The sequence below is a fragment of the Mustelus asterias genome, unplaced genomic scaffold (genome assembly GCF_964213995.1).
Source record: "Mustelus asterias unplaced genomic scaffold, sMusAst1.hap1.1 HAP1_SCAFFOLD_1477, whole genome shotgun sequence".
Lineage (NCBI taxonomy): Eukaryota > Metazoa > Chordata > Chondrichthyes > Carcharhiniformes > Triakidae > Mustelus > Mustelus asterias.
The window spans coordinates 16,411-38,865 of record NW_027591422.1 but is presented as its reverse complement, the minus strand read 5'-3'; the positions used below and the strand labels follow the sequence as shown (position 1 = coordinate 38,865).

Genomic DNA, 22,455 nt, shown 5'->3' with positions numbered 1-22,455 from the left:
TGAACCTTCTCTGCACTCTTTCAACCTTATTTACATCCTTCCTGTAACTGGGTGACCAAAACTGTACAACATTACTCTAAATTCGGCCTCACCAATGCCTTATATAACCTTACCATAACACTCCAACTTTTATACTTGATACTCCAATTTATAAAGGCCAATGTACCAAAGGCACTCTTTATGACCCTATCCACCTGTGACGTTAATTTTTGGGGAATTCTGTACCTGTATTCCCAGATCCCTCTGTTCAACTACACTCTTCAGAGTCCTACCATTTACCCTGTACGTTCTACTTTGGTTTGTCCTTCCAAAGTGCAATATCTCACACTTGTCTGTGTTAAATTCCATTTGCCATTTTTCAGCCCATTTTTCTAGTTGGTCCAAATCCCTCTGCAAGCTTTGAAAACCTTCCTCACTGTCCACTACACCTCCAATCTTTGTATCATCAGCAAATTTGCTGATCCAATTTACCACATTATCATCCAGATCATTGATATAGATGACAAACAACAATGGACCCAACACCGATCCCTGCGGCACACCACTAGTCACAGGCCTCCACTCAGAGAAGCAATCCTCCATTGAGCCAGTGTCTTATCCAATTTACTACCTCCCCATGTATACCTAGCGACTGAACCTTCCTAACTAACCTCCCATGAGGGACCTTGTCAAACGCCTTACTGAAATTCACAGAAGGTTAAAGCCTGTGGAAATACTGTGGATTCTACAGACCTGCAGAAAGTCTGGAATCTTCCAGGGATCATCCCAAACTGTCGTTGCTTCATTCCTGACTTTACTACACCTCCCTAAGCGATCTGACAGAAAAACCCTTGGTGTCGATGTAGACTCAATGGGCCGAATGGCCTCCTTCTGGATTGTAGGGTTTCTATGATTCTATGAACTCACCAAGTGGGAGTGGGCTATATCACGCAAACAGGCTGCACCTCACATCAAACAGCAGGCGTTAGCAAGCGGGCGTTAGCAAGCGGGCGTTAGCAAGCGGGCGTTAGCAAGCTGTACAAATGCCAGTTTTGACTTTGAGGAACGCCGCCAGCGAGTGGTGGATCCAAGCCAATTAAATCGAGTGCAGTCCCCATGCAGAAAGACAGGGCAGGTAACCCATAATCGCTATGGTAACAGGCAGATTGCAAACAGCCAAATTATTCACAAACAGATAGCATTGGGTATTTTCATCACTGCTTGTATGGAAGTGAGGTTGGAATCATTACTGACCGAGACCGTGAGTTAACACGGCAATAATCCACATGGCAAAGCAGCTCCTGGAACAGAGTGTCGGACACTCAAACTACAAGAATACAAATTCCATGCTGAGTCTGAGCCACGCTCGATATCTGCTGTTGATGGCCAGTCTCACTGGTCAACATCTTAACTGTGTAAATCTAAACATGGCATAAAGCCACTAAAATAACAATTGTCAAAGCAGCAACAAACAGGATGAGGCTTTGTAACTTGGTGTGACGGCTTTGGAAATGCTAAACTGAAGAGAAGTGATTGAGAAAGTGTCAAGAACACAATCACTCACACACAACAGAACCGTCACAATGTTTGAAATGAGTTCACTGTTACAACCACATCTGAAGAAATCATAGAATCTCTACAGTGCAGAAGGAGGCCATTCGGCCCATTGTGTCTGCACCGACAACAATCCCACCCAGGCCCTATCCCCGTTACCCCACATATTTACTCCACTTATCTATGCATCCCGGGAGTCTGCATGTTCTCCCCGTGTCTGCGTGGGTTTCCTCCGGCCTCCTGTCACACCCCAAAGCCGTGCTGGTTAGGTGCATTGACCATGTCAAATTCTCCCTCAGTGTACCCGAACAGGCGCTGGAGTGTGGCGACTGGGGAAATTTCACAGTAACTTCATTGCAGTGTTAATGTAAGTGATCTACGACAACAATAAATATACAAACACTAAAGGCCAATGCACCCAACCCCTGCACATTCTTGGACCATGGGTGGAAACCCACTCATCTGATCCCAACTAAATGCACAGGGTTGTTTAAATTAAAGTTTATTTATTAGTCATAAGTAGGCTTACATTAACACTGCAATGAAGTTTCTGTGAAAATCACCTAGTCACCACACTCCGGCGCCTGTTCGGGTTACACTGAGGGAGAATTTAGCACGCCCAATGCACCCTAACCAGCACGTCTTTCAGACTGTGGGAGGAAACCGGAGCACCCGGAGGAAACCCACGCAGACACGGGGAGAACGTGCAGACTCCACACAGACAGTGACCCAAGCCGGGAATCGAACTCGAGTCCCTGGTGCTGTGAGGCAGCAGTGCTAACCACTGTGCCACCCACACTTAGGGTCTGCTCCTTGCAGTCCACTCTCTGATTGCAAGCTTGTTCTTGTCTTCTTGGCTTTGTTGGTTCCTGTTTTCTACCCGTGTCTGCTTCCCTTACTGGGAATTTCATTTTTAACTTTCCCCTGCCCTCTCTCCCTCTCTGTCTCCCTCGCTAATCGTGCTTTGTTTGGGTTTTCACTTTATCTTCAGCTCCAAGTCCCGTTGGACATTGCACAGGCCTGACCAACAGCAAAAATCCTAAACCGGGCACTGCGGGTCCTTCCCGCTGGGTTTGTCCGGTCTCAGAGAGATGGTCACAGAGCCGGAGACGAAGGTTTGTTTATTTGCGGCACGCTGGGCGGCCTTCACGTCACCGGTGTGGAATCTAGGACATGTTTTTGAATCTTCAGAACATTCCGAGTGCTTCCGTCACTGTTCGAATGAGGGACGCCTGGTGGACTGTTCGTAAATGGCAATTTCCCACAAATATCACTGTGAAAATTCTCTCCTGATATTGACTGAGGGATAAATACTGAGCAAAGCTTCGTGTAAAGCAATGGGCAGCACAGTGGTTAACACTTCCGCTTCTCAGCACCAGGGACCCAGGTTCGATTCCCGGCTTGGGTCACTGTCTGTGTGGAGTTTGCACATTCTCCTCATGTCTGCGTGGGTTTCCTCCGGGTGGCCTGGTTTCCTCCCACAGTCTGAAAGATGTGCGGGTTGGGTGAGTTAACATAGAACAGTTCAGCACAGTACAGGCCCTTCGGCCCTCGATGTTGTGCCAAGCTTTGTCCGAAACCAAGACTGACCTGAACAGGTGCCGGAGTGTGTCAACTAGGGGAATTTCACAGTAACTTCATTGCAGTGTTAATGTGAGCCTTACTTATGACTAATAAATAAACTTAAAAAAACCCCAACTCGCGCTGTAGGATATCATAGAAATTATAGAAACCCTACAGTGCAGAAGGAGGCCATTCGGCCCATCGAGTCTGCACCGACCACAATCCCACCCAGGCCCTACCCCTACCCCCACATATTTACCCACTAATCCCTCTAACCTACGCACCTCAGGACTCTAAGGGGCAATTTTTAACCTGGCCAATCAACCTAACCCGTATATACTGTGGATACCTGAGAGAAGGCAGATCTTCAGCTTAATATCTCATTCCAAATCCATTGAAAGGAATAATTTCCATGTTGGTAAAATTTGTGAAGATTATAGTTCAGGAATCTGCATTATCCTTTGAAACTCTGATTCCTTTGTGCAATTGCTTTCTTCATTACCGTGATGTTAATGTTTGTGAATCCCTGGTCCTGATTTAATAAGAATTTCCAAGGGATGTCTGTCTATCCCACTGACCTACACTGAATCCTGACACAAAGATATTATGCAACATACCTGCCATTTCCTTCCATCGATAACATCACCTTTCTCCATTTCCAATGTGTTCACATCACTCCGACCACATTTTTCCCAATATAATTAGAAAGGAATGTGTTGATTTTGAGATCCCTCCTTCCCTTTTTGTGGCCTTTGCGATTTGCAATCTCATTCTTCACTGGGAAGTTCTTGGGAAGGAACAGTGAGATTCAGTAAGAAACAGAACTGCTGTAGGAGTTGTTTAATCCTGGATTTCTTCATTCTCTTTCCAAATGCCTGCGACTGGTACATGGGTGTGGGCTGAGGGTGTGAGGGGCATGGTTTCTGGCTGCCTGGTATTCCCACACCGCCGGGAAACCTGCGATTGGGGAGTGCTGTCCTGGAAGATCCCACCAACATGAACATCCGGAAAGTTCCGGCTACTGTATAGAACATGCATGCGGCGATGATGCTTTCATTGTAAACTTCTCAAACTAATAAACATGGTATTAGACAGCAGCTTAACTGGTTTTTCAGAGGTTTTAGACATACGGGCTGGGGTTTTACTGGCACGACCCCCCCGCCCCCCGACAATCGGGGTGGGTGAGGGTCGCAGAACGGCATTCTCTGTTGGCCTCGGGCGCAATATTACGATGCGAGGCGGTAATGTTCCAGTAATAGAGTCTGTTGTAGAGGGGAGTTCAGAGAAAGCAGCTGGGATGCCTCAATCTTTCTTGTTTAGCAGTGCGCTGTGACAGACATGCTGCGAACCCCCTGATCCAAAGGTGCAAATATTACTTAATCCTGATTCGGGAACAGAACATTTATGACAAACTCCATGGGAGTTATTGGAAAATGTTTTAATTTTATTGAATGCACTTGATGCTATAAATAAATATAAGATTCACATCTGCTGAGTTATAAAAGGACCAGCCTCCTACCGTACACACCAACAATCACTTTCAAATACCTCAATATCACACTCAATGTGTTACAGTACAATTATTGTCTCTGAAATCTACACTCCCATCCAGGCAAGGAAAATCTCCCACAAATACATTTCCCACAAATAATGAGGAAGCACAACGTCGACTCAATAACAGCCACAATTAAAGTCCTGTTTGTCAGCTTTTTGTCTTCTTTCAACTATTGTGCTCATCGAGTTGTGAAGTTTTAACTTTCAGGATAGGTACAGCACGGGGTTAGATACAGAGTAAAGCTCCCTCTACACTGTCCCCATCAAACACTCCCAGGACAGGTACAGCATGGGGTTAGATACAGAGTAAAGCTCCCTCTACACTGTCCCCATCAAACACTCCCAGGACAGGTACAGCACGGGGTTAGATACAGAGTAAAGCTCCCTCTACACTGTCCCCATCAAACACTCCCAGGACAGGTACAGCACGGGGTTAGATACAGAGTAAAGCTCCCTCTACACTGTCCCCCATCAAACACTCCCAGGACAGGTGCAGCACGGGGTTAGATACAGAGTAAAGCTCCCTCTACACTGTCCCCATCAAACACTCCCAGGACAGGTACAGCACAGGGTTAGATACAGAGTAAAGCTCCCTCTACACTGTCCCCATCAAACACTCCCAGGACAGGTACAGCACAGGGTTAGATACAGAGTAAAGCTCCCTCTACACTGTCCCCATCAAACACTCCCAGGACAGGTACAACACGGGGTTAGATACAGAGTAAACTCCCTCTACACTGTCCCCATCAAACACTCCCAGGACAGGTACAGAATCAGACACACGGGTTGTATTTACATCTTTGAGACAGGAGCACAAGTTGAGAAGACTGTTTTAAAAAAACATTTTTGTTCTTTCGCCTTATAAATAACGTGAAGAATTTATTCTAAAACTTTATAAAACTCTGGTTAGACTCCCAGCATAGCTGTTCAATTTTTTCTCAGGATTTTGTTGCTTTCCAGAGGGTAAAGAGGGGATTTACTGGAATGGGAGCCGAGAGGAGGAGCTTCCATTAATGTGGGGACCAGAGGAGCTGGTATTGTTCTCCTGATGGCAGGGAAGGCTGGGGAGGTTGTGTAGATTTTCCAATTTGAAGGGTTTTGATGGGGATAGGGTGGGAGAGTTTGTTCCCAGGGGAGGAGGTGGGTAAGCAGAGGACACAGAGTTAAAGTGAGTCAGAAAGGAACACTGAGTAAGTGAATTTATTTCGCAGGAAGTTGTGATCTGGAAGGCGGTGCCTGAATGGACGATGGAAACAGATTCAACAAGAAAGTTCAGAAGGGAATTGGATAAAAATGTGAAACATTTGCAGGGTTGTTGGAGGAGAGGTGCCAGAATGTGCCGAATGGCCTCACTCAGTGTTGTGTGGTTCCATTTTCCAATCACTATCTCGCGGTGACTATTCCTCCCGCAGTCCAGAGCCTTCAGTTCAATCCCCAGAATGACCCTGTCAACAGCACTGACCTCACCCTCCAGAACCCTCTCCCTGTACCCCATCTGAGCGCAGAAACCCCCTCCCCATCCAAACACAGGGCCCCAAACCCAATCAGCAAGATTCTTACCTCCAATCCCTGGCATAACATATTCCCCGCCCTGTCGACCTCCCAGTGTCAGTCTCTCTCTCTGCCCCAGACAGTCTCTCTCTCTGCCCCAGACAATCTCTCTCTGCCCCAGACAGTCTCTCTCTCTGCCCCAGACAATCTCTCTCTGCCCCAGACAGTCTCTCTCTGCCCCAGACAGTCTCTCTCTCTGCCCCAGACAGTCTCTCTCTCTGCCCCAGGCAGTCTCTCTCTGCCCCAGACAGTCTCTCTCTCTGCCCCAGACAGTCTCTCTCTCTGCCCCAGACAGTCTCTCTCTCTGCCCCAGACAATCTCTCTCTACCCCAGACAGTCTCTCTCTCTGCCCCAGACAATCTCTCTCTGCCCCAGACAGTCTCTCTCTCTGCCCCAGACAATCTCTCTCTGCCCCAGACAGTCTCTCTCTCTGCCCCAGACAATCTCTCTCTGCCCCAGACAATCTCTCTCTCTGCCCCAGACAATCTCTCTCTGCTCCAGACAGTCTCTCTCTGCCCCAGACAGTCTCTCTCTCTGCCCCAGACAGTCTCTCTCTCTGCCCCAGACAGTCTCTCTCTGTGTTAAAGGTTTCTGTCCATTCCTTTTCCTCTCCTCCTCTGTGTGTATTTCACCCGCACTCACCTGGTGAAGGGGAGACGCTCCGAAAGCTCGTGCAACAAATGAGCCTGTTGGATTTTACCCTGCTGTTGGGAGACTTCCCACTTTGTGCATTTCAGCCTTTTCTTTTTGTGTTACGGTTGTCCCCCCCCCTCCCCTAGTCCCCCACCCCCACACACCCCCTCACCCCCCCAAACCCCCATCCCCACACACACCCCACCCCCCCACCACCCCCACACACCCCCCACCCCCACACCCCCCCCCCACTTTCCCACCCCCCCACCCCCCACAACCCCCATCCCCCATCCCCACATCCCCTCACCCACCCCACCCCCACACACCCTCCACCCCCACCCCACACACCCCCTCACCACCCCCACAAACCCCCCATCCCCACACACCCCCCACCCCTCCTCCACCCCCACTCCCACACCCCCCCACTCCCACACACCCCCCACCCTCCCACCCCCACCCATCCCCCACACCGTCATTCCCACACATACCCCCACCCCCCCACTCCCACACTCCCCCACAACCCCCATCCCCATGCCCCCCCACCCCCCACTCCCCCACCCCCACATCCCTCAAACAGCCCCCCACTCCCACACACACCCCCACCTCCACTCACACACACACACCCACAGCCCACCCCCACACCCCCCACCCCCCACACAGCCCCCCAAGCATTGCACAGCCCCCAGCCCCCAACACCCCCACCCCCCCCCACCCCCACACAACTCCCAATCCCCGCACACCCCCCCACCCCCACACAGCCCCCAGCCCCCCCACCCCCACACAACCCCCCACACACATCCCCCCACCCACACCCCCCCCACCCCACCTCCCCCACGCCTGCACATCCCCCCACCCCACACATCCCCCCACCTCCCTCACACCTCTCTACTCCTCAACCCCCCCCCACACCAATTGTCAGTGTGTAATCGCCCCAGGGGTAGAGTCCTTTCTTTGGCAGAAGCCATGTGGGGCCTGGGGCAGCAGGTGGCCGTTTCCTGGGCAGGCGGTGAGGGTGGGGGTGGGGTGGGAGCGGGGAGTGGGGTGGGGTGGGGGTGGGGTGGGAGCGGGGAGTGGGGTGGGGGGGGAGGGGTGGGGAGCGGGGGGTGGGGGGGGGGCTGTATGGGGGGGAGCTCTCAGCTTCTGTCCAGTGTTAATAAATACCCTGTGTGTTTGTGACAAAGTCTGTAGCGTGATTATTACAGAGCGGGACCGGGAATAACAGACTGAGAGAAACACAGAGACAGGAGAGGAGATAGAGAGCGAGAGACTGAGGGAAGGGAATGCAGGAATCCCCGGAATCTTGGCTGTGGTCTGACCGGGACCTCTGGCCAGCCAGGGGGGGGCAGTGTCGTTCCTCCAGACAGAATTTCTCACTCGTCCATCTGCCCATCGTCACTGGAGTTGAGGAATTGTCACAGAAACTAAACTGGAAAACCCCGATTCCCCTTTAACCTCCCAAATCCCAGCACTTACCCCACTCCCCATCCCAGGACATCGGCCGTGAGGTCCTGGAGTATCACTGGAGAATATTGGTGTCTGCACTGGACAGTGGCATCCTGCTCAGCGTGCCCCGCTCTCTTCCAGCGCCCCCCCTGAACCCCTCACTTCCCCCACCTCCCCCAACACACTCCAGCCCCCCTCACCCCCTACTCCTCCCACCTTGTCCCGAATTCGGGAAACCAGCAAGTTGGATCCCAGAGGAAATGGGTCTCGGGTTGAATGCAGTGGCTGTTTGGTTTGGGGCTGGTTTGGGATTGATTCAGCTGCTGGTTTGGGGTTTGGGGTTTTGGTTTGGGGTTGAGGGCTGGTTGGGGCTGATTTGGGATTAATCAGTTGATGATTGTCTCTGGTTTGGGGTAGTTGAACATGGTGTAGTCGCTCTGGTAAAAATGGAAAATGCTGCGCTGGTCTCCGGGTGGGAGCTGGGCCAGGTACTGGCGGCTAATGCGGGAGCTGGTGCGCTCTTCCTGGGAGTGCCGGTCCTTGAAGCGAGGATAGGTGAGGTTCCGGGGAGCCCCGATCAGCCGGAGAACAGAGTCGGCCTCGCTCTCCAGGCTCTCAAAATGACCAATGAAATCATAATGGACCAGGCAGGGGCTGCACAGGCGACTGACCGGCTCCCAGTGGATGTCCATCCCCACCGGCCGGCTTGAGTCCAGCAGATAGTGGACAAACTCAGGGAAGGTGACCCCTGACCCTGTGCTGAGGGCCTCCTGCGTGGCATTGGGCCGGTATCGGGCAATGATGGCTGTGCCAAACACGGGGTGGTAGTAGGTATTGGGCTGCTCAAATTTATCCCGAAACGCAGAGACCAGGCGCTCGATTGGTTCCCGGACAAACAGCAGCTTGGTGTAGGTGCGGAGTCGCAGCCACATCTGGTCTCGGTCGAAGCTGTCCAGCCTCCTCAGGGAGTTGCTGTAATGTGCGGCCTTGTGCTGGATGTGGGCCGTGGACCCGGCCTGGCCTCCCAACACCATCAGCACCCGCTTCCAGTTGGAGCAGCCGGCTTTGGGAACCTCGCAGTACAGCAGGCGATATCTATCCTCCACATAAATCCTGGCCACGTGGTGAGGGGCCAATAACCGCGGCCCCCCTGCCTCCCGGTACCTCAGGCAGGCCTCAGCCATTCGCCTCCTCCGAGCCTGCTGCACCTCCCTCAGCCGCCGATGCTCCATGGCCTCCCGTTGCCGGGCCCCAAGGCGGAACTCTGCCTCTGGCCTCTCTCTGGTCCCCAAGCGGAGCTCCGCCACTGGCCCATCTCTAGTCCCCAGGTGGAGCTCCGTCACTGGCCTTTCCCCAGTCTCCAGGCGGAGCTCTCCTTCCGGCCTCTCTCTGTTCCCCAGGCGCAGCTCCGCCTCTGGCTTCTCTCTGTTCCCCAGGCGCAGCTCCGCCTCTGGCCTCTCTCTGGTCCCAAGGTGGAGCTCCGCCTCCGGCCTCTCTCTGGTTCCCAGGCGGAGCTCTGCCTCTGGCCTCTCCCTGGTCTCCAGGTGGAGCTCTGCCTCCGGCCTCTCTCTGGTCCCCAGGTGGAGCTCTGGCTCCTGCAGCTTCCTCCTGAGCCTGCGTTGAGTGAGTCGCTCTTGCCCCCTCCACCTTTCCCAGCGTGGGGGCCAGTCTGGAGGCGGTGATTCCCAACTATAGGGTATGTCCTTGTGTCTAGGGGTGGGGCCACGTGTTGGGTCAGAGGTCACAGGCACCTGAGGGGCGGGGCGCCTTGTCTTGAGGTTCCAATCACACCATTGCTGTGGGAGAAAGAGGAACAGTTTAAAACCAAGTCTATTTCTCATCTGATTCATATTTTACTGTGATATCTCCCCAGGGTGTCTCTGGTTGCAATCCACACTCAATTCACAATGATCGCAGTGATGAGGACTGTGATGATCCTTTGTCTTTACGGAATGGATTTGAGTTATGTTATTGTGCAGGATCTGTTGTAGCTGTTTTTAATACGCTCGGAGCCATGGGGAGAGTTTTCCCATCCCACCCGCCACGGGAATCATAGCGGGCGGGGGCAGACAATGCGAAGGTCCATTGACCTTGGGCGGGATTTTGGGACAAGGAGGCTGGAAAATCTTGCCCTCAGTGTCTACTGACATCCTGTATTGTTGTTGCAGCAACGTAAATGTTTCTAATGGCGAGAACATTGGTTTTAATCTGAATTAATACTGTTGTGCTGTTTTCCCCTGGGATTTTGCAGAGTGGAGCTTCATTGGCAGGTATGGATAATGTGACTGGGTGGAGCTAGGCTTACACAGAATATTCAGGCTTAGCTGCTGTTTTTTGAGGTGGGAGAGGGCTGTGTCTCTTTCCTTTCCCCTCTCGGAAGTTAGAGACTGGAATCTGCCGGGTGATCAGTACCTTTCCCGGAAATCCTATTGTATGAATAAATATTTCTTTTGTTTTTACCTTTTGAAGTTGATGAGAGTTCTATTAATATATAAATGATTCAGCATTTGCTAAAATTGGAACGATGGAGGTTGAGGGGCGACCTGATAGAAGTCTACAAGATTATGAGAGGCATGGACAGAGTGGATAGTCAGAAGCTTTTTCCCAGGGTGGAAGAGTCAATTACTAGGGGACATAGGTTTAAGGTGCGAGGGGCAAGGTTTAAAGGAGATGTACGAGGCAGATTTTTTACACAGAGAGTAGTGGGTGCCTGGAACTCGTTGCCGGGGGAGGTAGTGGAAGCGGATACGGTAGTGAGTTTTAAGGGGCGTCTGGACAAATACATGAATAGGATGGGAATAGAGGGATATGGTCCCCGGAAGGGTAGGGGGTTTTAGTTCAGTCGGGCAGCATGGTCGGTGCAGGCTTGGAGGGCCGAAGGGCCTGTTCTTGTGCTGTAATTTTCTTTGTTCTTTGGTTGTGAAATATTCAGTCTGTGTTAAATCGTATTCATGAGGTCATGGCTGGTGAACGAGCTGATTTCAATCTCACAGTCCAATGAGATGGGGGAGGGGGAGGGGGGAGGGGGGCACTCCCGCAGCCCACTCACCGGCCCAGGCAGCCTCATCACTGGGCGACAGTCAGTCAGACAAACTCTCACTGCAATCTGACAGCAATGGCCAGTCACTCTCTCTGAGGAGTGCGGGAATCGGCTGCTACACTGAACTGATTGGTATTAACATGAGTTTTGAAGGTTCAGGGCAGTTTCATCAAAGGGACTGTAAGGATTCTATGATTCTATTCTGTTTAAAATAATAAAGAATTTGATCATAAAGAGGAACTACTTCCCCTGGTGCAAGAACTAAGATCTTAAAATGAGGGTGAGACGGTTGAGGAGTAAATCAGGCAGCGAGTTCTTACACCAGGGCTGGAGGAAATCTAGAACATCTAGAACTCTCTCCCCCACAAGGCTGGGGGTCCGGGGCGGGGGGGGGGGGGGGGGAGGGGGATCTGTTTAAAATTTCAAGACTGATATAAATGGATTTTTGTGTTGGGAGTTACAGAATCAGGGCGAGTTGCTGAAATTACAAAACAGGTCATCCAAGAGGTAATTGATTGGTGGAAAAGACTCAAAGGGCTGAGTGGCCTCCTCCTGTTCCCATATAGCAGGATGGAGAAGGGGCTGAATGGCCTCCTCCTGTTCCCATATAGCAGGCTGGAGAAGGGGCTGAATGGCCTCCTCCTGTTCCCATATAGCAGGCTGGAGAAGGGGCTGAATGGCCTCCTCCTGTTCCTGTGTAACAGGCTGGAGAAGGGGCTGAATGGGGCCTCCTCCTGTTCCTGTGTAACAGGCTGGAGAAGGGGCTGAATGGCCTCCTCCTGTTCCTGTGTAACAGGCTGGAGAAGGGGCTGAATGGGGCCTCCTCCTGTTCCTGTGTAACAGGCTGGAGAAGGGGCTGAATGGCCTCCTTCTGTTCCTGTGTAACAGGGTGGAGAAGGGGCTGAATTACCTCCTCCTGTTCCTGTGTAACAGGCTAGAAAAGGGGCTGAATGGCCTCCTCCTGTTCCTGGGCTGAGGTTTGAAACAGGAAAGGAGAGGTCACCCTGTTGGGAGTTTTCTACAGGCCTCCGAAAAGTTCCAGAGATGGAGAGGAAAGGGTTGCAAAGATGATTCTGGATAGGAGCGGAAGTAACAGGGTAGTTGTTATGGGGGACTTTAACTTTGCAAATATTGACTGGAAAAGCTATAGTTCGAGTACTTTAGATGGGTCAGTTTTTGTCCAAAGTGTGCAGGAGGGTTTCCTGACACAGTATGTAGATAGACCAACAAGAGGCGAGGCCACATTGGATTTGGGACTGGGTAATGAACCAGACCAGGTGTTAGATTTGGAAGTAGGGGAGCACTTTGGTGATAGTGACCACAATTCGGTTACGTTTACTTTAGCGATGGAAAGGGATAGGTATATACCGCAGAGCAAGAGTTATAGCTGGGGGAAAGGAAATTATGATGTGATTAGGCGAGATTTAGGATGCATAGGATGTGGAAGGAAACTGCAGGGGATGGGCACAATTGAAATGTGGAGCTTGTTCAAGGAACAGCTACTGGGTGTCCTTGATAAGTATGTACCTGTCAGGCAGGGAGGAAGTGGTCGAGCGAGGGAACCGTGGTTTACTAAAGAAGTTGAATCTCTTGTGAAGAGGAAGAAGGAGACTTATGTAAATATGAGACGTGAAGGCTCAGTTAGGGTGCTTGAGAGTTATAAGTTAGCCAGGAAGGACCTAAAGAGAGAGCTAAGAAGAGCCAGGAGGGGACATGAGAAGTCTTTGGCAGGTAGGATCAAGGAAAACTCTCAAGCTTTCTATCGGTATGTCAGGAATAAAAGAATGACTAGGGTAAGATTAGGGCCAGTCAAGGACAGTAGTGGGGAGTTGTGTGTGGAGCCTGAAGAGATAGGAGAGGCGCTAAATGAATATTTTTCGTCAGTATTCACACAGGAAAAAGACAATGTTGTCGAGGAGAATACTGAGATACAGACTATTGGACTAGACGGGATTGAGGTTAATAAGGAGGAGGTGTTAGCAATTCTGGAAAGTGTGAAAATAGATATGTCCCCTGGGCCGGATGGGATTTATCCCAGGATTCTCTGGGATGCTAGGGAGGAGATTGCAGAGCCTTTGGCTTTGATCTTTATGTCGTCATTGTCTACAGGAATAGTGCCAGAAGACTGGAGGATAGCAAATGTTGTCCCCTTGTTCAAGAAGGGGAGTAGAGACAACCCTGGTAATTATAGACCGGTGAGCCTTACTTCTGTTGTGGGCAAAGTTTTGGAAAGGATTATAAGAGATAGGATTTATAATCATCTAGAAAGGAATAATTTGATTAGGGATAGTCAACACGGTTTTGTGAAGGGTAGGTCGTGCCTCACAAACCTTATTGAGTTCTTTGAGAAGGTGACCAAAGAGGTGGATGAGGGTAAAGCGGTCGATGTGGTGCATATGGATTTCAGTAAAGCATTTGATAAGGTTCCCCACAGTAAGCTTTTGCAGAAAATACGGACGCATGGGATTGAGGGTGATTTAGTGGTTTGGATCAGGAATTGGCTAGCTGTAAGAAAACAGAGGGTGGTGGTTGATGGGAAATATTCATCCTGGAGTTCAGTTACTAGTGGTGTACCGCAAGGATCTGTTTTGGAGCCACTGCTGTTTGTCATTTTTATAAATGACCTGGATGAGGGCGTAGAAGGATGGATTAGTAAATTTGCGGATGACACTAAAGTCGGTGGAGTTGTGGACAGTGCGGAAGGATGTTGCAGGTTGCAGAGGGACATAGATAAGCTGCAGGGCTGGGCTGAGAGGTGGCAAATGGAGTTCAATGCGGAAAAGTGTGAGGTGATTCACTTTGGAAGGAGTAACAGGAATACAGAGTACTGGGCTAATGGTAAGATGTGGATGAGCAGAGAGATCTCGGTGTCCATGTGCATAGATCCCTAAAAGTTGGCACCCAGGTTGATAGGGTTGTTAAGAAGGCGTACGGTGTGTTAGCTTTTATTGGTAGAGGGATTGAGTTTCGGAGCCATGAGGTCATGTTGCAGCTGTACAAAACTCTGGTGCGGCCGCACTTGGAGTATTGCGTACAGTTCTGGTCACTGCATTATTGGAAGGATGTGGAAGCATTGGAAAGGGTGCAGAGGAGATTTACCAGGATGTTGCCTGGTATGGTGGGAAGGTCTTATGAGGAAAGGCTGAGGGACTTGTGGCTGTTTTTGTTAGAGAGAAGAAGGTTAAGAGGTGACTTAATAGAGGCATTCAAGATGATCAGAGGATTAGATAGGGTGGATAGTGAGAGCCTTTTTCCTCGGATGGTGATGGCTAGCACGAGGGGACATAGCTTTAAATTGAGGGGTGATAGATATAGGACAGATGTCAGAGGTAGGTTCTTCACTCAGAGAGTAAGATAGAAATCATAGAAATCCTACAGTGCAGAAGGAGGCCATTCGGCCCATCGAGTCTGCACCGACCACAATCCCACCCAGGCCCTACCCCCACATATTTACCCGCTAATCCCTCTAACCTATGCATCTCAGGACTCTAAGGGGCAATTTTTAGCATGGCCAATCAACCTAACCCGCACATCTTTGGACTGTGGGAGGAAACTGGAGCACCCGGAGGAAACCCACACAGACACGAGGAGAATGTGCAAACTCCACACAGACAGTGACCCAAGCTGGGAATCGAACCCAGGACCCTGGAGCTGTGAAGCAGCAGTGCTAACCGCTGTGCCACCGTGCCGCCGGTGTGGAATGCCATGCCTGCAGCAGTAGTGGACTCGCCAACATTAAGGGCATTTAAATGGTTATTGGATAAACATATGGATGATATTGGAATAGTGTAGGTTAGATGGGCTTGAGATTGGTTTCACTGGTCGGCGCAACATCGAGGGCCGAAGGGCCTGTACTGCGCTGTAATGTTCTATGTTCTATGTTCTCTGTGTAACAGGCTGGAGAAGGGGCTGAGTGGCCTCCTCCTGTTCCTGTGTAACAGGCTGGAGAAGGGGCTGAATGGCCTCCTCCTGTTCCAATGTAACAGGCTGGAGGAGGGGCTGAATGGCCTCCTCCTGTTCCTGTGTAACAGGCTGGAGAAGGGGCTGAGTGGCCTCCTCCTGTTCCTGTGTAACAGGCTGGAGAAGGGGCTGAATGGCCTCCTCCTGTTCCAATGTAACAGGCTGGAGGAGGGGCTGAATGGCCTCCTCCTGTTCCTGTGTAACAGGCTGGAGAAGGGGCTGAATGGGGCCTCCTCCTGTTCCTGTGTAACAGGCTGGAGAAGGGGCTGAATGGCCTCCTCCTGTTCCTCTTTCAGGATCAAACTTAAAAGCAAATTGCTGCAGATATTGGAAATCTGAAATAAAATCAGGACCATAAGACCATAAGACCATAAGACATAGGAGCGGAAGTAAGGCCATTCGGCCCATCGAGTCCACTCCACCATTCAATCATGGTTGATTTCAACTCCATTTACCCGCTCTCTCCCCAATAAGACCATAAGACATAGGACATGCTGGAAAAGCTCAGCAGGTCTGGCAGCGTCTGCGGAGAGAGAAACCGAGTTAACGCTTCGAGTCCGACTGACTTCAGAGCTGAAGAGATTGTGTCAAAGACAGATTGCAGCGGCTGGGGTAACGCAGGTCAGGGACAGGTTGACACCCAGGATGTCATAGACACTAAACAAAGCCCTGGGTGAACCTGTATCTGGGGTCACCATTGCAGATGTCAGAACAGCTTTCTCGAAGGTCAACCCACGGAAAGCGACTGGTCCGGATGGGGTACCCGGACATGCACTCAGATCCTGCGCGGATCAGCTGGCGGGGGTATTCACAGACAGCTTCAACCTCTCTTTACAATAATCTGAGGTTCCTATCTGCTTCAAGACGACAACCATCATCCCGGTACCAAAGAAAAGCCAGGCAGTGTGCCTTAATGACTATCGTCCGGTGGCTCTGACATCCATCATTGTGAAGTGCTTCAAAAGGTTAGTCATGGCACAAATCAATTCCAGCCTCCCGGACTGCCTGGATCCACTACAGTTTACCTACTGCCGCAACAGGTCCACAGCAGACACCATTTCCCTGGCCCTGCACTCAACCCTGGAACACCTAGATAACAAGGACACCTGTGTCAGACTCCTATTTATTGACTACAGCTCAGCCTTCAACACCATTATTCCCACAAAACTCATCTCCAAACTCCGTGGCCTGGGCCTCGGCCTCGGCACCTCCCTCTGCGACTGGATCCTGAACTTCCCAACCCACAGACCACAATCAGTAAGGATAGGCAACACCACCTCCTCCACGATCATCCTCAATACCGGTGCCCCACAAGGCTGTGTTCTCAGCCCCTTTCTATACTCCTTATACACCCATGACTGTGCGGCCAAATTCCGCTCCAATTTGATTTTCATGTTTGCTGACGACACCACTGTAGTGGGTCGGATCTCAAACAATGACGAGACAGAGTACAGGAATGAGATAGAGAATCTGGTGAACTGGTGCAGCAACAATAATCTCTCCCTCAATGTCAACAAAATGAAGGAGATTGTCATCGACTTCAGGAAGCGTAAAGGAGAACATGCTCCTGTCTACATCAACGGGGATGAAGTAGAATGGTCGAAAGCTTCAAGTTTTTAGGTGTCCAGATCACCAACAACCTGTCCTGGTCCCCCCCACGCCGACACTATAGTTAAGAAAGCCCACCAACGCCTCTACTTTCTCAGTAGGCTAAGAAAATTTGGCATGTCAGCTACGACTCTCACCAACTTTTACAGATGCACCATAGAAAGCATTATTTCTGGTTGTATCACAGCTGGTATGGCTCCTGCTCTGCCCAAGACCGCAAGAAACTACAAAAGGGTCGTGAATGTAGCCCAGTCCATCACGCAAACCAGCCTCCCATCCATTGACTCTGTCTACACTTCCCGTTGCCTCGGCAAAGCAGCCAGCATAATTAAGGACCCCACGCATCCCGGACATTCTCTCTTCCACCTTCTTCTGTCGGAAAAAAGATACAAAAGTCTGAGATCACGTACCAACCGACTGAAGAACCGCTTCTTCCCTGCTGCTGTCAGACTTTTGAATGGACCTACCTCGCATTAAGCTGATCTTTCTCTACACCCTAGCTATGACTGTAACACTACATTCTGCACTCTCTCCTTTCTTTCTCTATGAACGGTATGCTTTGTCTGTATAGTGCGCAAGAAACAATACTTTTCACTGTATACTAATACATGTGACAATAATAAATCAAATCAAATCAAGTCAAAGGGAGTGTTAAAGATTAAAGAAGATGCTTATAATGGCCTGAAGGTCATATAGAGAATGTATTAACAGCACAGCAAGGGTCAACGCTCTGGAAAGTGAAACATTTGGATTCGATTACAGGAGTGGTTTTAGTTGAGGTTCACTCTGGGCAGCTCTGCTCTACGGGCTGTTCCCAGGGAGACACCGAGATATTAACAGCTGCTGGAGGGTTCATCAACTTGGTGAAAAACTCTTTGATCTGCCTGAAACTTGCTGGTCTCCAGAGCGGAGAGTTACCCAGGATCGAAAGGAGGAAGAAGGAGAAAAGGAAAAGAAAACCCCTCCCTAACTCAACCCCCCCCCAAAACAATAAGAAAATCAACAACAATTATAGAACAGACCGAGTTTGACATCATAACCTAATGAGGGCCAGTTATATTAAAGTAACACTTTCTATCACCTGCCCTTTGGACTGCTATTAGCCCAATCTTCAGCCTTTAACACTTCCTTCGACTTGTGACCATGACATTCTGATCAAACCGTTCCCGAGTTCCCACCAATCGCTGACATTCCACTTGCTCCGTCCCTTTAACTGGGATAAAATCCATCACCTTCCTCCCTCTCTTCAGCTCTGGAGAAGAATCATCCAAACTCGAAACAGTGCGGGTGGTTCTCCCCGCTCGCTGCATTGATCTAGCAGCCGGGGGTCTCACGCGGAGGCCGGGCTTCCCGCTGGGCACCATGGCCCCCGCGTGTCTCCAGCCGCAGGATTTCCGGCCCCATCAGCTCCGCACCAGAAACCGATACAGAGCTGAATAAATGATTAGAATGAAGGTTTGAGTGTCACTCGCGGGGACTGGAGCCCCCAGGCCCAATGCCAGGAATGGTTCACTCCAATGGGGCTTACAACAGTTCGTCACTCGCGGGGAGCTGGTGGCCCGACCCCACTGGAGCGAAGGGGGTGGGGGGGGGGGGGGCATCGAGGCCCCCCAGGAGGTTGGGGGCAAAGGGGGGTGCCCCCAGGGCATTGCCAGCCTGGCCCCCTTACAATGCCCAAATGGGTGGGACCAGAAGGGGGAAGGGGCTAATGGGGAGCGGGGCCTCTGGGGGGTAGATCGGGGGGGGGGGTGGGGGTGGGGGAGTCGTGCTGCCACGGTGCAGTCGGGCTTGGTGGCAGAGGGATGGAGGCCAGCGATCGGGCTGGCCATCGGGGTGAGGGGAGGGGGTGGCCTGCCGCGGCGGGGGCAGGGTGGGGGTCGAGGCCAGCGATCTGGGGGGTGGGAGGGGGTTGCATGGCCAGTGATGTGGGGTCACGGGGCAGGCCAGTGATCGGGAGGCCGGCAGTGCGGGGCCACTGCGCGTGTGCGGATCTCGGTGCTGACAGATCAGCGCACGCTCAATGTCTCGCTCAGCCCCGCGCTGACTGCCTCTCCAGCGGGAATAGGTTTCAGCGTGATTCACGCTGGGGCACTCCACAGAGTGTGGGAGATTCAGCTTGAAACTCCCGCTGGAAAAAACCAGCTGGATTTACTCCAGTTTTTATGTGAATTCGACAGTGAGAGTTTTTCTGGGAGAATCCCGCCTGTGAAACTCCGTCTCTCTCTCCGCCAACCCTGCTGAGGTTTCCCTGCATTTTCTGTTTTGAATTTGGGAATCAAACCTGGTTGTGATGCCCCCACAGTTCAATATCTCACCTCTTTTCATCTCCTACAAGAAGCTCTGACCAGAGGCTGTGATTGGGACATTTCATCGGGTGGCCAAGAAAGCAGGGAAATAAAATCCATGGAAATCAGGGAGGAAAATCCCCAAAGTGTTCAGCAGATGGTGCTGTCGCATCGCCACAGAGGCTGACCCCTAACTCCCCGCAACAGGAGGGGGACAGGGGGAGCGGGGTGGGGGAGAGGGAGAGGGGCAGGGAGGGGAGCAGGAGGGGGTGTGGAGAAAGGGAGGGGGAGTAGGGGGGAGGGGAGGAGGAGGGGGAGGGGGGAGAGGAGGAGGGGGGGGGGGGGGGGATTTAATTCAATGTTTTTGATCACAGCAGCAGGGTCCTGGAGATTTGGACTGAACTCCTGGACAGTCCAGGGCAGTGCTGGAGGATTGGCAATCTCGCGGATATGAGGGTGGAGGGAATGGGATAGGGGGAGGGAATGGGAATGGGATAGGGGAGGGAATGGGAATAGGATAGGGGGAGGGAATGGGAATGGGATAAAGGGAGGAAATGGGAATGGGATAAAGGGAAGGAATGGGAATGGGATAAAGGGAAGGAATGGGAATGGGATAAAGGGAGGGAATGGGAATGGGATAAAGGGAGGAAATGGGAATGGGATAGGGGGAGGAAATGGGAATGGGATAAAGGGAAGGAATGGGAATGGGATAGGGGGAGGGAATGGGAATGGGATAGGGGGAGGGAATGGGAATGGGATAAAGGGAGGAAATGGGAATGGGATAAAGGGAAGGAATGGGAATGGGATAAAGGGAGGGAATGGGAATGGGATAAAGGGAGGAAATGGGAATGGGATAGGGGGAGGGAATGGGAATGGGATAAAGGGAGGAAATGGGAATGGGATAAAGGGAAGGAATGGGAATGGGATAAAGGGAAGGAATGGGAATGGGATAGGGGGAGGGAATGGGAATGGGATAAAGGGAAGGAATGGGATAGGGGGAGGGAATGGGAATGGGATAGGGGGAGGGAATGGGAATGGGATAAAGGGAGGGAATGGGAATGGGATCGGACGTCTACTCCACATCTGACACAGCCGCTGTTCACAGCCTATTGTATTCACTCTGAATACAATCGAACTGAGCCTCTCGCTTGGCCCTTTCAGAGGGCAGTTGAGAATCACCCACATTTCTGCAGCTCTGGAGTCACATGTCGGCCAGACCGGGCAAGGATGGCAGATTTCCTTCCCTGAAGGGCATTGGTGAACCAGATGCAACAATTGAAGATAGTTTTGTAGTCGCTATCGCTGAGATTATCTTTTAATTCCAGGTTTATTAATTGAATTTAAATTCCACCAGCTGCCTTGTGGGATTTGCACTCAGTTCCCAGCCTCTGGATTACCACCCAGTATCATTACTGCTGATATTACAATATTAACCTGTCATTACAACACTAACCCTTCTTATTACAATACTAACCCATTATTACATCAAACTGTTAGTACAAAGTTAACCCTTTATACAATATTAACCCATAATATTAACCCATTGTTACAATATGAATCCCGATGTTACAATATTAACCTGCTATTAAAATTTTAACCACAGTTATTGGAATATTACCCCATTATTGCAATGTATGATGATAGCGTGCTATTGTTAGAGATATATTGTCGAGTTTTTTATGTTTAAGGGGACTGTTTTGATACTCAGCGCTATTTTACAGGCAGTCAGTGGGGGCGATTTTCCATCCCCCCGTCCTCCCCTCCTGCAGCGGGCCGGGAGAATCTCACAGGGGGAGCGATGCGCGGGATTCACGCGAGCGTTCCCACTGCGATAGCGTCTCCCAGTGCCGGACTCCCGGCAGCGTCTGCTCCACACCGGGTCTCTGACAGGGAGGCAGGGTAAGTATCTGAATGTTCTTTTTAATCTAATTTAAATACAATTAACGTGCCCAGGACTGAATTCTCCGGGTCCGATAGCGTCTCGCAGCTCCTGCCAGAGTGTTTCACTCCAGTGGGGTTTACTATACCTCCCGACTTTCAGGGAGCTAGCAGCCTGACCCAGCTGGGGTGAGGGTGGGGACAATCTGGCCCCCACAGAGGGTCAGGCAGTAGGGAGGTGGTGCCCCCTGGGCATGGGCACCTGGCAATGCCAGCCTGTGCCCCCTGGCACTGCCCAAGGGACAAAGTGCATATGCCCGGGCGCACCTTGGCACTGCCCATCGGGCACGGAGCAGTGCCTGGGGGGTTGGGGTCTGATGGGGGCGGGGTCTAGGGGCGGTCGGCGGGGATGGGTGGTCCCGTTGCCACCCTGCAGACTGGATTGGTGGGGGAAGGAGAGAGACCAGTGATTGGGGTGGGCTGGGGGTGTGGTCTGTTGGGGACGGTCAGCCTGCTGGGTGGATCGGCACTGCCGGGGGGGCATGGGTTACTGTTGAGCGGTGATCGGGCGAGAGGGCGCGGAGAGCCAGCGTTGTGGGGGTCATTGTCTGGCCAGTGATCGAGCTGGCCAGCAATCGGGAGGCCGGCAGTGCAGGGTCAGCTCTGACAGACCAGTGCTGACAGATTGGCGCGTGCGCAATGGCCCACTCAGTGCGCTGGTTTCAGCCTCTCCAGCGGGAATAGGCCCTGCCCCCTGAAATTTAATGAGATTCACACTGGTGGCCTCCGCAGAGCACGGAGTGTGGGAGATTCTAGTCTGAACTCCCACTGAAAGAATAGCGTGAATTACTCCAGTTTTCACGCAAAGTTGACACTTGGAATTTTTTGGGAGAATTCCGACCAGTGTGTCTGGGAAACACTCAACTCTGATGCTGGGAGAGCTGGATTATTACTCATTTCAGCCATGTTGTGTTTATGTAGGATAGAACGAATGGATTTTTGTTTATAGACAGAGGGTTCCCCGGGGTTTTGATGAAAGGAATGTGGGTTTAGGTAGGCAGGGTCATGTGATGATGTGGTTAATGGGAGGAGCTAAGGCAGTAACAGAGAAACAGTTTTGTGTTCTGGCTGGGGCTTGTTTGAAGACAGAGATTTACCGCAAGCTGCTGAAACTTATTCTCTTTGAAAGCTTCAAGACTGACAACACTCATTCTAGCAAGTACATTTTTGGTTGCTAACTGTATTTAAAGTGGCATCGTAAATCTGTAAGAGGAGTGTTGCTTATTTGGAACTGAAACAGTGAGAAGTTAAAAATTAAAGTTAGTTCCTCTCATCTTTAAATATTGTTCAACAGTTAATAGTTAAGATGCTTCATTTGTTAGAGTTATATTTAAACTGTTGTTGAAT

The 22,455-nt window shown here is 51.1% G+C and overlaps 1 protein-coding gene across 1 annotated transcript; it reads right to left on the bottom strand.

Moving 5' to 3' along the window:
- Nucleotides 1-8,663: 8,663 nt before the first annotated feature.
- On the bottom strand, nucleotides 8,664-18,249 carry LOC144488340 (carbohydrate sulfotransferase 8-like). The gene is made up of 2 exons (XM_078206391.1): nucleotides 18,064-18,249; nucleotides 8,664-10,073 (listed from the first exon to the last, which is right to left on the bottom strand). The coding sequence occupies exons 1-2, from the start codon at nucleotides 18,247-18,249 to the stop codon at nucleotides 8,664-8,666; spliced, it is 1,596 nt and encodes a 531-aa protein (XP_078062517.1).
- Between the last annotated feature and the right edge of the window lie 4,206 nt (nucleotides 18,250-22,455).